This window comes from Cydia strobilella, chromosome 25 (assembly GCF_947568885.1).
Source record: "Cydia strobilella chromosome 25, ilCydStro3.1, whole genome shotgun sequence".
NCBI classification, from domain to species: domain Eukaryota; kingdom Metazoa; phylum Arthropoda; class Insecta; order Lepidoptera; family Tortricidae; genus Cydia; species Cydia strobilella.
The window spans coordinates 1,812,549-1,826,000 of NC_086065.1; the positions used below are offsets into that span (position 1 = coordinate 1,812,549).

At 40.0% G+C, this 13,452-nt stretch overlaps 1 protein-coding gene across 1 annotated transcript; it reads left to right on the forward strand.

The window, feature by feature from the left end:
* The first annotated feature begins 2,355 nt into the window (after positions 1–2,355).
* Positions 2,356–10,587, forward strand: LOC134752598 (serine protease 42). The gene is made up of 9 exons (XM_063688267.1): positions 2,356–2,728; positions 3,287–3,455; positions 5,491–5,608; positions 5,785–5,914; positions 6,153–6,273; positions 6,346–6,411; positions 7,441–7,688; positions 9,473–9,580; positions 10,398–10,587. Exons 1-9 carry the CDS (start codon positions 2,434–2,436, stop codon positions 10,580–10,582), a joined length of 1,440 nt encoding a protein of 479 aa, XP_063544337.1. The 5' UTR covers positions 2,356–2,433; the 3' UTR covers positions 10,583–10,587.
* Positions 10,588–13,452: the final 2,865 nt, after the last annotated feature.

Genomic DNA, 13,452 nt, shown 5'->3' on the forward strand with positions numbered 1-13,452 from the left:
AAGGATGCTGGCGGCATTTCCTCGCTGTATCGCAATGCTGATACGTTGTGCGAGGAAGCCGCCAGCTCTTCGGTCACCAGTTACGTCAACCAGACGCTTTGCGATTTCTGCGAACAACTTGTGCGCGCTGGAAGTTATACGGAGTTATATCTATCTTTGTTATCCGCTGAGCGAAATACAGGCCAGCCATCTGGTCTCCCAAAGCCTCTATGTTGATTGATTTATCGATTGAAATCAAATACAAATACGTTCTTTCGACTGAATTAGTAACGTGTTAGACCGGCAATCTAAAGATGTGGGTTCCAATTAGGGAACGCAAACCGGTTTTTATTTGTATGAAATTTCGGTTAATAACCGGTTATTAACCGGTTTTTCATACAATTAAAAACCGGTTTGCATTCCCCAGTTCCAATCCCACATTGTCCAGGCCAGAGTTAATCACAGTTCATTTCTTCATAAGAAAACTTCACTTTTGACACTGATAGATTAGTATCATATCGGAAAGAGATCGAATAAGTAAAATTCGAATCGGGCAGTACGTAGATTAGATAATTCTTGCTAAATTCTATAACTCTTAAAGGTCACCAAGTCGTAGGCCTATAGATAGATGGCTCAAAAATATATTATCTTCAAATTTGATACGCAAACATTTGTAAAATTTTATTATAATATATTTTTAATAACATTTATTATTATTATCGAGAATATGTCGCAGTATAAAAATATGTTGTTACTTGTTATGAATTGTTACCAATTGTTTTTTTTTCTTCAAATATCAAACTTAGTATATTTATACGACATGGAGCACTGAATGAACGCAAGTGCTCAGCGAACCGACGCTGATTTATTGTATTGTTTTTTTTTATTATTATTAATGATTGTAATATTTACTTATATTTTGTATGACATGTCAAAAGTGCTTATTAATTTATTATTAAGCCCATGGAGACTGTATAAAGGAGCCAAATCTCTATGTATGAAAAGTGTCCATCAAAAAACAGTAATTAGGCGGCGCCACCATACACCGAAATACTACCAAAAACAACCTACGTAATTTGGTCGGGTTATTTGTTGCCTTATATGGTTCATGTTATACTCATGTCCCAGAGCCTAACTAGCGCCACCGGAGAGATTAGGAACTATTATTTAAAGCTTAACGCGGTCACTTTTACAACAATTCTGCCATAAGAGATTGCGATCCTTTCTATACCATCCATAATTAAGCCTACTTGAATAAACGATTTTTGAAGTTGAAGTTGAAGTATGTCAGACGCATTTTTGGGCAACGTTGTAAAAAAAGGTGTCAACCCAAAGACTAATTGACTGGCCTACGTTGATTAGAGTACGATTAGAGGTCGTCCTAGCTGCGCAGCGGAGCGCGCGGCTTTCGCGTTTAATCGCGGGGTTGGGTTTCTCCTGCCTATAGGTTACAAGCAAAGCACTAGGTCTGGGAAAAGCGACGGTTATAGATCTTTTTATGGATGGTATAGGAAGGATGCCAATCTCTTATGGCAGAATTGTTGCAAAAGTGACCGCTTTCAGCTTTAAATAATAGTTCCTAATCTCTCCGGTGGCGCTAGTTAGGCTCTGGGACATGAGTATAACATGAACCATATAAGGCAACAAATAACCTGACTTACGTAGGTTGTTTTTGGTAGTATTTCGGTGTATGGTGGCGCCGCCTAATTACTGTTTTTTGATGGACACTTTTCGTACTATAGAGATTTGGCTCCTTTATATAGTCTCCATGGATCCTTTAATAGGGTTGTTGACACATGTCAGATTGTATAACTTAATCTAGTTAAATAGAAGATTAGACCAAGAACGATTTTGCAACGATTTTGATAGCACGCAATTATGACGTATAAATAACACTGCGTATGCTATCAAAATCGTTGCACTTTTCTTGGTCTAACTCTAGAAAATGAGCAATTTATCACAATACATAAATTGGAAACTTAATAAATATATTGGAACAGTAGACAAGACCTCAAAATTTTATAATTTTTTCAAACATTAAAAAAGCAAATAAAATATGGTACCATTTGATAGATCATATCCATAACCTTTTCATAACAAGGTATTAAAATCTGATTCGGGCTCCATTTATGAGTTATATTGTAATATAGGGAGCTATTATTGAGTGTTTTCTGTTTTTTTATTTATTAGATATATCTCGTTATGTCGGCCTTAGTTTATCAATTTCTTTAAAATATAATTTTATTATCTCGAATGATTTCTTAAATAAATACTGTTTTGCTCGGCAATTTTTTTTTTTTTTTTGCTGTGCGATTAGTTTTAAGATTAGGTTAGAGTTGCATTTTTTCGCTGATCGTTTAAATACTAGCCTTTTTAAATACTTTTATTTGCTCTGGATTTCAGAAAAAACAACTACAACGACGATATGTCATCAACCACCCACACATCGACACCATGCCAGCGGTGAATACAACATGGCTTTCACATACACAAACACATTCCAAATTCCGAAAAACATATTATAAAAGAAGTGAAAATCCCATTAATAATCATGGATGCAGAAATGGTCTCGACAAACATTATAGGCGCAACATTAGATCTAGATTTCAAAAAGAGAATAGAGAATGCAAGAAACGGAACGTTTTGGAGTATACAAGATGGCGGACAAAAATAAAATGGCGGCTGAGCTCGAGGGTGCTGATTCCTCTGATGATTTTGAATGTTACTGGACGGGCGGGAGCTGTTGAATGTAAGTTTTCTTTATTATCTCATCGGTAAAATAGTTTTCGTATACTCGTAGCACATTGTTTCGATCAAATCATAAATGACATTCCAATATGGCACGATTTTGTTCGGATTCGGAGGGGAATTATTTTATATTCAAAGCGTCATATAAAACTTCAAAAACTAACGATAAAATTAAATTTGGACGAAACTTGCTCTAAACAAACAAATACACTCCGTAACCCGTAACAAAAAGTCCTTTATTTAAGCATTGCTTTGAAGCAAAACTTGTCGAGCAATTTTTGACTGAAAACATGCGAATGACACAATGGGATTGGCCGGTCGAAGTATTTAGCAGATGGCGCCAGCATAGCTTGCCCTGTCAATCCCGAGAATTATGTAAATTTTTTGTTTTTTAATGGAATTTTATGCCCTCATAGAGGGGCATGCGATGATGGCGCAATCTATGCAAACCTTTGAGAGTTGCCAACCCCATTTCATTAAGCTACTAATTATCTTACATCATTTTCAAGGATCCTCGCATATTTCAAAAGTTTAACTGTCTTCTATATATGCTTTTCAGCTCTCACCAGCCGCATGATCTCTCTCCTCGGCTACCCCGCCTCGTGCAGCGTGGGCGGTGAAGCCCGACCATGCACTTTAGCTCTGACATGTTGGCTGCGAGGCGGCGCACGCGCTCGCGGCTGCGGCGGCGGCTGGCTGCTCACATGCTGCGTCAGGGAGAAAGAGAGGTAGAGACACAGATTCTTGCAAATTTGATCATCACAAACAAAACACGACGTGTTGCTGCCTGCAAAGAAACTCGATCATCCCCCTTGAGGCCCTTTGACTGCTAGAGATTGAAGTGTCTGATGGTTTTTTACTTGCTATGTGCGAAGGCAAAGGAAATTACACAGACGATAAGAGGAGTTTTAACCTAGTTAGATTATATAGATGGCGCTGATCGCCGCTCATTCGCCGCCGCAAGTCGCGTTCAGTTTTAAAATAGGGCCGTGTCGTACAGCTGCGTTCGTTCGTGGCCCTCAAAATGGTCTCGTCGGAAGATCAGCGCTGACTTATGGGTTAGCATTATGCTGAGGCGGGACCATTTCGTGGTAAACTCTTTATTTTTATATTTATATTTCTTTGTTGTTATTATACCTTTTGTATCTAGCCTTTAGGTAGGCCAGGACAGATTCGTATTAAGGCAGTTGGGTTTTAGGCCAGAATCTAAGTAAGTACGACTCTGTTGAGGTCTGATTTGCTATAGGTATGTTTCTGAATAAAGCAGTTTCGACATACGACTTATGATATGGAAGTCACTTTCTCTTTAAGCCAATTTCTGAGTAGGACAGACTCGAATAAAGGGGTCCTGTGACATGATAGTACTACGTCAGATTGGTAACGAGTTTGATTAGGACTAATGCAGTTTCTTATAATAATAATGCTATTTGTAACATATTTTATATTAGGGTTGACATGTAATTAAATATTACCAAATAAAATGAATATGAATATGAATATCTCATCCGATTAGCAACGATTCGATTAAGAAATTGAACAAAATCTTTTAATGATGAATAATGTCACACTAAATCAATAGGTAGGTAGGTTAGGTTCGTTAGGTTGCTTTAGATGCCCGAAGGGCAAACCGCCGAGAAATAGGAGCCACGCATAGCGGGGCTCCGTCGACTCAGGGTAAGAAGGAAATGTTAAATGGACAAGTATCTATTTTGGCATAATGGTACATATTTTTTGGATAATTTTAAAAAAAAAATTATAACAGAATCCGATCAACATCGAATCGGTCGTACTCGGAATTACACATACCTAGATTCTAATATGTAATTTTCTGTCCTACTCAGATTTCGGCATAATGAGAATCTGAAGTGCTAGGAATTTGAGATTTTAATAACCTAACATTTTAGGTACTTGGATAAATTAGAAAATGCCCTATTCATAATGGAACCTATTTAGTATCCGAATTAAATAGAAACTTGCAACCTTAGAGTCGTACTTACTCAGATTAAGGCCTAAACCTCAACTGATTTAATGCGAATCTGTCCTGGCCCGCCTAAAGGTCATAGTTTATCACGAATAAATGCGATGAAATGCGATGATGATTTAGTTGACAGTTGCAGTCAGTAAGAAGCTAATAACATACTAGACTCAATATAGGATTGTTAATTTAACTTCAGAGACAGAGACTCAGAAAATAACCAAGTAACCATGTCAGATACAAAAAACATCAACAAGACTGTCTTAAGACGTTCAAGAATCAGTCATTGTGGTTAGTTTAAAATATTTGATAGAGTGGCCGTACTAGCGTGAGGCGTGAGTTGTCCTCAAAGTTTTATCAGAAAATAACCAAGTAACCATGTCAGATACAAAAAACATCAACAAGACTGTCTTAAGACGTTCAAGAATCAGTCATTGTGTTTGCGGGTGACGAATCTTACTTCACCGTGATACAGTTTTAACTAGTACGGGGAGTAAAGGACTCATTCTTCTCATAATGTATAACTTTACAACTAAATTAGTTTATTTACGTACCTAAATCAGACTGATGTATGTACCTCCATCCTTACCTATTTATAAGTACTTAATGTAACTTTTAGTTGTGTTATTGAAATAAAGAAAATTTATTTATATTTATTTATTTATTTATTGTGGTTAGTTTAAAATATTTGATAGAGTGGCCGTACTAGCGTGAGGCGTGAGTTGTCCTCAAAGTTTTATACCTGATGCTTTATGAAACTTGCAGAATACTAATTATTTACTTGTCAGTTCCAGCATGACGTCATCAGAATGGCGCTACAAGGCGCCGCCGCGCTTGCGCGTGCCGCAGCGCAGTGTGGTCCCCAACAATGTTTTCCGGAGGAGGGTAGACGACGATAGTACACAGGTTTTTGTTACCTTTTTAGGGTTCCGTACCCAAATATCACTGTGTCCATCTGTTATGGAATTTACGGAGTTATATATATCTTTGGTTATATTATGTTTCCTAATAAAAGCAGCAGTTTCTAGAATGTAGAGACAGGGGAGAGTGAGCATATTAATTTTCAATATTTTAAATTCCAGTTGGACTGCGGTCTTCCATCCACCCGTATTCTGCAGAAGAGGATCATAGGTGGACGAGAGGCGAGATTTGCCGAGTTTCCGTGGCAAGCACACGTCAGGATCTCTGAGTTCCAGTGTGGAGGGGTCTTAGGTATATGTTTATCTATCATTTATTATTATTGGGAGCCCATAGTGCCCTGCCCGCTGCTGGCCTCCCACTTTTTCCAGCCTTTTGTTCAATCCCTGGCCATTCCTTTAAAAAAGAGTTTCACGATCCACTATCTATGTTAGGAGCAAAATAACAAAAAAAAACAGGAAATTAGGGTTTAAGAAACGGTACCTTGTATATATTTATAAGTTACCCTATAGGTACCCTTTTATGGTTTCAGTATCCCATTGGTTCGTGGCGACAGCAGCACATTGCGTGTCGCGCGCGCATCCCAGAGATATTGCGGTGTGGCTTGGAGCGTTGGATACCACTGCTGGATCCAATACTGCCAGGAAAGTCGGGTAATATTACTTGTTGGTGTCCCACTAATTCGTGGTCACAGCAGCTCACTGCGTGTCGTGAGCGCATCCAAGAGATATCGCGGTGTGGTTTGGAGCCTTGGACACCACTGCTGGATCCAATACTGCCAGGAAAGTCGGGTAATATTACTTGTTGGTGTCCCACTAATTCGTGGTGACAGCAGCTCACTGCGTGTCGTGAGCGCATCCAAGAGATATCGCGGTGTGGCTTGGAACCTTGGACACTACTGTTGGATCCAATACTGCCAGGAAAGTCGGGTAATATTACTTGTTGGTGTCCCACTAATTCGTGGTGACAGCAGCTCACTGCGTGTCGTGAGTGCATCCGAGAGATATCGCGGTGTCGCTTGGAGCCTTGGACACCACTGCTGGATCCAATACTGCCAGGAAAATCGGGTAATATTACTTGTTATTGTCCCACTAGTTCGTGGTGACAGCAGCTCACTGCGCGTCGCGCGCGCATCCGAGAGATATCGCGGTGTGGCTTGGAACCTTGGATTTGGATACCACTGCTGGATCCAATACTGCCCGGAAAGTGGAGTAAATAATACTATAATACTTTTAAAGCCTAAGTTAAGTTTTTTGTGATATAGGAGACAGAGGAGCAGACGAATCGATTTGATGGTACGCAATTTCCGTTACCTATGGAAACCTGCAACATCAGAGGGGTTGCAAGTGTTGCCAGCCTGATAAATCATAAATCATTTATTTGCTTGAAAAGGGTACAGTTACAGATGTTAACGTGATGATGGGATAACACTAATTTCTTGAAGATTGAATGTCATATCGGTCTAGAAATACCACGGGTGACTTTGTTTCAAATTTTAGCACTGTGCCGCTATAAACGGGATATTACTAGACAAATGTGACGTTTTTGGTGGCGGTTTTACACGCTGTCACTTGCCAAGTGGCTAGAAAGTGGTAAAAGTAATATAAATTTATGGCGAGGTTTTAAAAAAGCTGCGCGCTTCTCTCCAGAGCCCTTACACCTTTACAGGCTTTATACACGTATTTTTTAGTGAACTCTACTTATAGGGTGACTGGTAACTCAAGCTACAAAAAGCAAGTGAGTTGCTAGAAAGCAAAGTACCTACCATAAATTTATAATGACTGATATGCCTAATCATAATTCATTTATTTTTCTTCCAGGGTCATCCAAAAAATCCTCCACCCGCTCTTCCAATTTCGAATGACTCAGCCAGACCGCTACGACATAGCTCTGCTCAAGCTCTCTCGACCAATCGCCTATGCCAGCCACATACTCCCCATCTGTCTGCCGGAAGCTACATTGGAATTGAGGGGGAAGAGTGGAGTAATAGCTGGATGGGGAAAAACGGATACAAGCAATGGACATACTGGGACGAATTTGCTTCAATCGGCTACAGTGCCTATATTGAGTAAGTGTTTTTTATTGCAAATGCTGGACAAAGACCTTCCTTCTAGATTTTCAGCATCTCAAAAAATCTTTTACCAGTGGCTTTTGAATATTTCGTATTTAAAAAATAAAATAAAAATAAAAATCATTTATTTCGGACCACAGAAATCCATAACAGGTTAGTCGAACATGCAGGAACTTAAAACTATGTTAGATACAATTAATTATTACTTAACTTACTAGATATCTACAACTACAATACATACTTAGCTAGGGAACGATGCAGGCTCGCCCAGTGCTGCATATAGCGACTATCGAGCCTACCCGCTATCACACTCAGGATACTGTTGCTTACTGTTGCTACTGCCAAGCACTCTGCGACGCGTGGCGGCGGCGCGCTTTCTTATTGTGGCAAAGAAACCGTCTACCTGCGCGTCCGCGAACATGCCTGACGCGCTGCAGAAGCGAGGCAGACGCAACAGCACCCTGAAGGCGTTGTTGAACTGTACCCGAAGGGCGCTGATCGATCTTTGCGAATAATTAGCCCACAAGCTGCAGGTATAAAGAGAGGTACAGTAGGCTCTAAAGAGAGTTATTTTGACCTGAGCTGTACAACCTCTGAACCTATGTGCTATCATATTCGCTCTTATCGCCAGCGCCCTACGTTCCCTATCTATATCTGCGTCGTCACGCAGATTTTCATCGACTAAGTGGCCTAAATATTTGACACATGTCACTCGTTTAAGGGGTGTGCCATTTAGATATAACGGCGGTACAACAGATGGACATTTCGTCCCAGACTTAAAAACCATAAGTTCACTTTTCAGAGCGTTATATTTGAGGCCATGTTTACATGCATACTTCTCACACACCTTCAGCAGTATTTCAAGTCCTCCCGGCGAGGGACTCAACAGCACCATGTCGTCAGCATAGCTAATATTATTCATACATACTCCGCTAATATGGCAGCCGACATGTATGCTGCTGAGCTCCTCGATGAGAGCATTAATGTACAGGTTGAAGAGCTTAGGAGACGTTCTCCCACCCTGTCTCACTCCGCACTCCAACCTGTATTCCTCTGACACTTCTTTACCCCATCTGACAACATTAACTTGACACAAGTACCAACTCCTAAGTATATGCACAATATCCATAGGGACCCCCGCCTTTTTTAACCGCCATCTTTGCCTGAGTTTATAATTGAGCCGCTTGTCATATATTGCTTAGCTTATTAGCGCCACAATCCTTTTTCATCAGCTCTAAAATGTAGTGGCTGCAAGGTGTTTGGCTGGTGCAAGAAACCTAATAACACTTCTTCTTCTTCGACCTAGCGTTTTCCCGGCCTAGCGCCAGGGTTCGCTTTCCTACTCAATCTTCTCCACTTTGCCCGGTCTTCGGCATCCTCAGGTGTGAGATTGTTCTCTTGCATGTCCGCTATCACGACGTCCAGCCAGCGCTTCTTAGGCCTACCGCGGCCGCGTTATCTAGGGCCTTGGACAGTGAGGTTGAGGCATCTGTTTCCGACGTAGTCCACCGGTCTGCGGCTTATATGGCCATACCTCCGGAGACGACTTTCCTGCAGCTTATCCGCTACGTCACGGATTCCGAGGCTGCCACGGATGTGTTCGTTACGTATGCGATCTAGTCGCGTAACGCCACACATCCATTGCAACATCTTCATCTCCGTGACGTGAAGCTGAAACCTAATAACACTGAATGATAATAATATAGTGAATATCTTAGACCAGTTAGAAAACTTGGGAATATGTTTACTGTATTAATACCCAAATAATTTAACCTTTGTAGGTACAGAGCAGTGCATCAACTGGCATCAACGAAAGCAGATCACAGTTGAGATCCATTCTGAGATGATCTGCGCGGGGCATTCGGATGGACACCAGGACGCTTGCTTAGGTAACGCAATTGATTGTCATTCTACCATGTTCTTTCTTTGTTGCATCCTATAGTAGCCCGAGGCCCCAGATGTAACATTTATTTCAGACGATTCAATCCATATTTTGTCAGTTACAAATATACCTTAATTACTATGTTAATACCTAAACTAAGATGTTGGGAGGTCCAGTGCCTAATAAATGTACTGTCCCATCTCCCTCGGCCAGGGTCTGTGGCATAAAAATTATCCTAATTTTTTAAAGGGATTACTATCTGACATTCCAACCCAAAGGGGAAACTAGGCCTTATTGTAATTGAACCGGTTTCCTCAGCATGATTTCCTTCTAAAAGCCATTGGTAAATATCATAGAGTAACTTATACTAGAGCGGTACTGTCATAGTAAATTTTGTAACCTCAGTAAATTCACTGCCATCTGTCGACATACTTTAAAACTAAAAATTAAGATTTATAAAAATACGATAAAATGTATTTAAATATGGATAAATGATTTTTTTTATTTGCATTAATTATTTTTATATGATTTGACCCATGTGCTTTCACTGGTATGCGTTAAAATTATAAATAACAAACGAAACAGTCAACGCCCTCTATACGAGAGTAGGGCAAAACTAGTGGCCCCATCTGATCGAGAATCAAATTTTCGTGATTTTCGAGGCACGTTTTTTCCTTAGACTGTATCCATCTATTACGAAGTTATATCTATCTTTGGTAAATATCATTGGAACGAGCCAGGGTTCGAACCGGTCAATTTCAACTCCAATGAGAACGTTATGAGTTTATACGTACTTTTGCAAACGTTTTATTTGTTCCTTTCAGGTGACTCGGGCGGCCCTTTGATAGTCCTGGACAGCGGGAGATACTATCTGGCCGGCATCACGTCAGCAGGGTTCGGCTGCGGAGTGGACCACCAGCCCGGGATTTACCACAATGTACAGTTCACCGCCAACTGGCTTAGGAGCATCATCAGCCCAAACACCAATAACAACTATATTGACTTCTGAAGATTCTTCTACAACCCGGTCACAATATCTGTGCACCTCGCTGGAATGTGGCGCCTCTCCCGCTTCCCCTGTCACCTCTCCGCGCACTCCCCGGTGCGACAGTACGGTTAGCATCTACAATTTTTTTTACCTCCACATTTCTCGAAAAAACTTTTTTTCACACCGTACCCAGACCGCCGATATGACGTCACGAGGTCAGGTGCACAGATATTGTGACCGGGTGTCATGTCTACAACATGAAGTGCCTCTTAGGCAAATAGCTAAACCTTGACATATGGTTCCAAAAACTAGGAACAACAGTACTGCCAAGCGGATCCCAACGAGCTGTGGCAATTAGCCGGGATAACGCGAGGAATATGACATACTAACTTTTGCCCGCGACTTCCTCTGCGTGGAATTAGTAATTTGGGTACCTTAATTCTTAAACAAATCTGCTTTTTAATCTATCCTTTTTCACCCCCAAATTGATCCACACTATACATTTCAACCCCATTTTTACACCCTTAAGGGACGATTTCGGGGATAAAAGTTAATCTATATCATTTCCCACAGCTCAAACTATCCCCATACCAAGTTTCATCTAAATCGGTTCAGCGGTTATTGATTCCCCATACAAATTTCAACCCCCCTTTTCACCCCCTTAAGAGGTGAGTTTTGGGATAAAAAGTATCCTATGTCCTTCCCCGGGACTCAAACTATCTGTATACCAAATTTCAACTGAAGAGGTAACACACAGACAGACAGACAGACTTTCGCATTTATAATATTAGTATGGATATGGATAAATACTATTGTACCCTGGACTGAAATAATCATTGCGTTTACTGTAATCTATCAAAATTTTAGACTAAGATATATTTACATTTAGACGCTTTTAGAAAACCTTTATGATTAGGATCGCCTAAAGGATGACTCACGTTAGACCGGGCCGTGTCCGGGCCGGAGCTTCCGGCGCTTACTTTTCTATGACATGACAGGTGATCACGTGATGCTTTCCATAGAAAACGAAGCGCCGAAAGCTCCGGCCCGGTCACGGCCCGGTCTAACGTGAGTCATCCTTAAAGCAAGGACTTAAATAAAATGAGACTATACACAGAATGAGGTCGGTCGGTTGGCGCCAGCATAGGGTTTTACCTAATAGAGTCAAATTCTTGTTCTTTTATGGTCTGGATGCAAGCTATTTAAGCCAAATCCCAGAGAATAAAGTTAGAGATCGGTAAAACCTATACTGGCGCCATCTACATGATGACATTTTAATCACCAACCATACTCTGCGTAGTGACTTTATAGGTCATACTGAACAGCTTTTATTATGGGAACAATGCCGAAATCGCGGAAAAAACATTTGTCTGTTTCATTATACTTAATTATAATCTTGAATTTTTAATTGCAAATATCTTTATTGACCTAAATTATTTTTATATGAGTTTTTATTGTTTATCTTGTATGATTTATATGACTATGTACTTATTAGCATATTACTACTGTTTTTTATATTGATAATGTATAATTTATACTGAATAAAAGAATATGAATATGAATGTATGAATACACTCCGGCTTATGTGATGCCGCTGATTTCTATGGGACAGCAAAATTTTTTTTCGCGATTTCGGGATTGGTCCCATAATAAAAGTTGTTCTGTATGACCTATAAAGCCACTACGCAGAGAGCTGGTGAGTAAAATTTCAACCTGTATATATGACAGCTACCAACTCCATTGACAGATAGAACAGAGGCAGGTCCCATAAGATTGAGGGCTACCGTTTCTGTGCTCACCTGTTGGCGCCACTGTAGATGTAGGTCCATAAAAACAGATTTCAAAATTCTTCTATGCTTATTTTTATAAAATCAATACATTATTAATATACACAAAGGTATTTTAACGTCTAAATGTGTTTAATTTTGCATATATTTTAGTTGGCACTTTTTTTAAACCACTAACATTTATTGAGCTGTGATCGAGCTATATCTATTGTTTATGATTAATAACAGATATACCACAATTATGAATAAGGAGTGAAAATTCCCTGTAAAAAAAGCTTGAAACCCCCAAAACTATTATGCATTTGACATTTTGAAAGACCTCCATCTACACTAGCGCCCCTAGCGGCGAAATTAAACGCGGTAGCCCTCATTGCGCACGCACTTACGTATACCGGGTTTGAACCATCAAAGATAGATATAACTCCGTAATAGATGGATACAGTCTAAGAAAAAAACGTGCCTCAAAAATCACGAAAATTTGATTCTCGATCAGATGACGCCACTACCTTTGGCCTACTTTCGTATAGAGGGCGTTGACGGTTTCGTTTGTTATTTGACATGGGTCAAAATCATATAAAAATAATTAATGCAAATAAAACAAATCATTTATCCATATTTAAATACATTTTATCGTATTTTTATGAATCTTCATTTTTAGTTTTAAAGTGTGCCGATAGATGGCAGTGAATTTACTGTGGTTACAAAATTTACTATGACAGTACCGCTCTATCCTATTATATCCTCTTTGGAACCATTTACCGCTCAGCCCTTGTTGTGTATGTGTGCGTGTCGCGCGTAAACAAGCGGAATGGGTGTGTTATAAAATCATAATTTGTGACGTTTTCTACCAAAAGGTACCACATTGTCGCTTGTCGATACGGTTGATTTCGAATTGAAGCTATATGGAAACAGCGCCTTATTGACAACCGACAATATTTTTTTATACCACGTCGGTGGCAATCAAGCATACGGCCCGCCTGATGGTAAGCAGTTACCGTAGCCTATGGACGCCTGCAACACCGGAGATATTACACGCGCGTTGCCGACCCTTTAAAAATCTGTACACTCCTTAACCCCATACTAAGTACCCTTTTGGATAAAAAT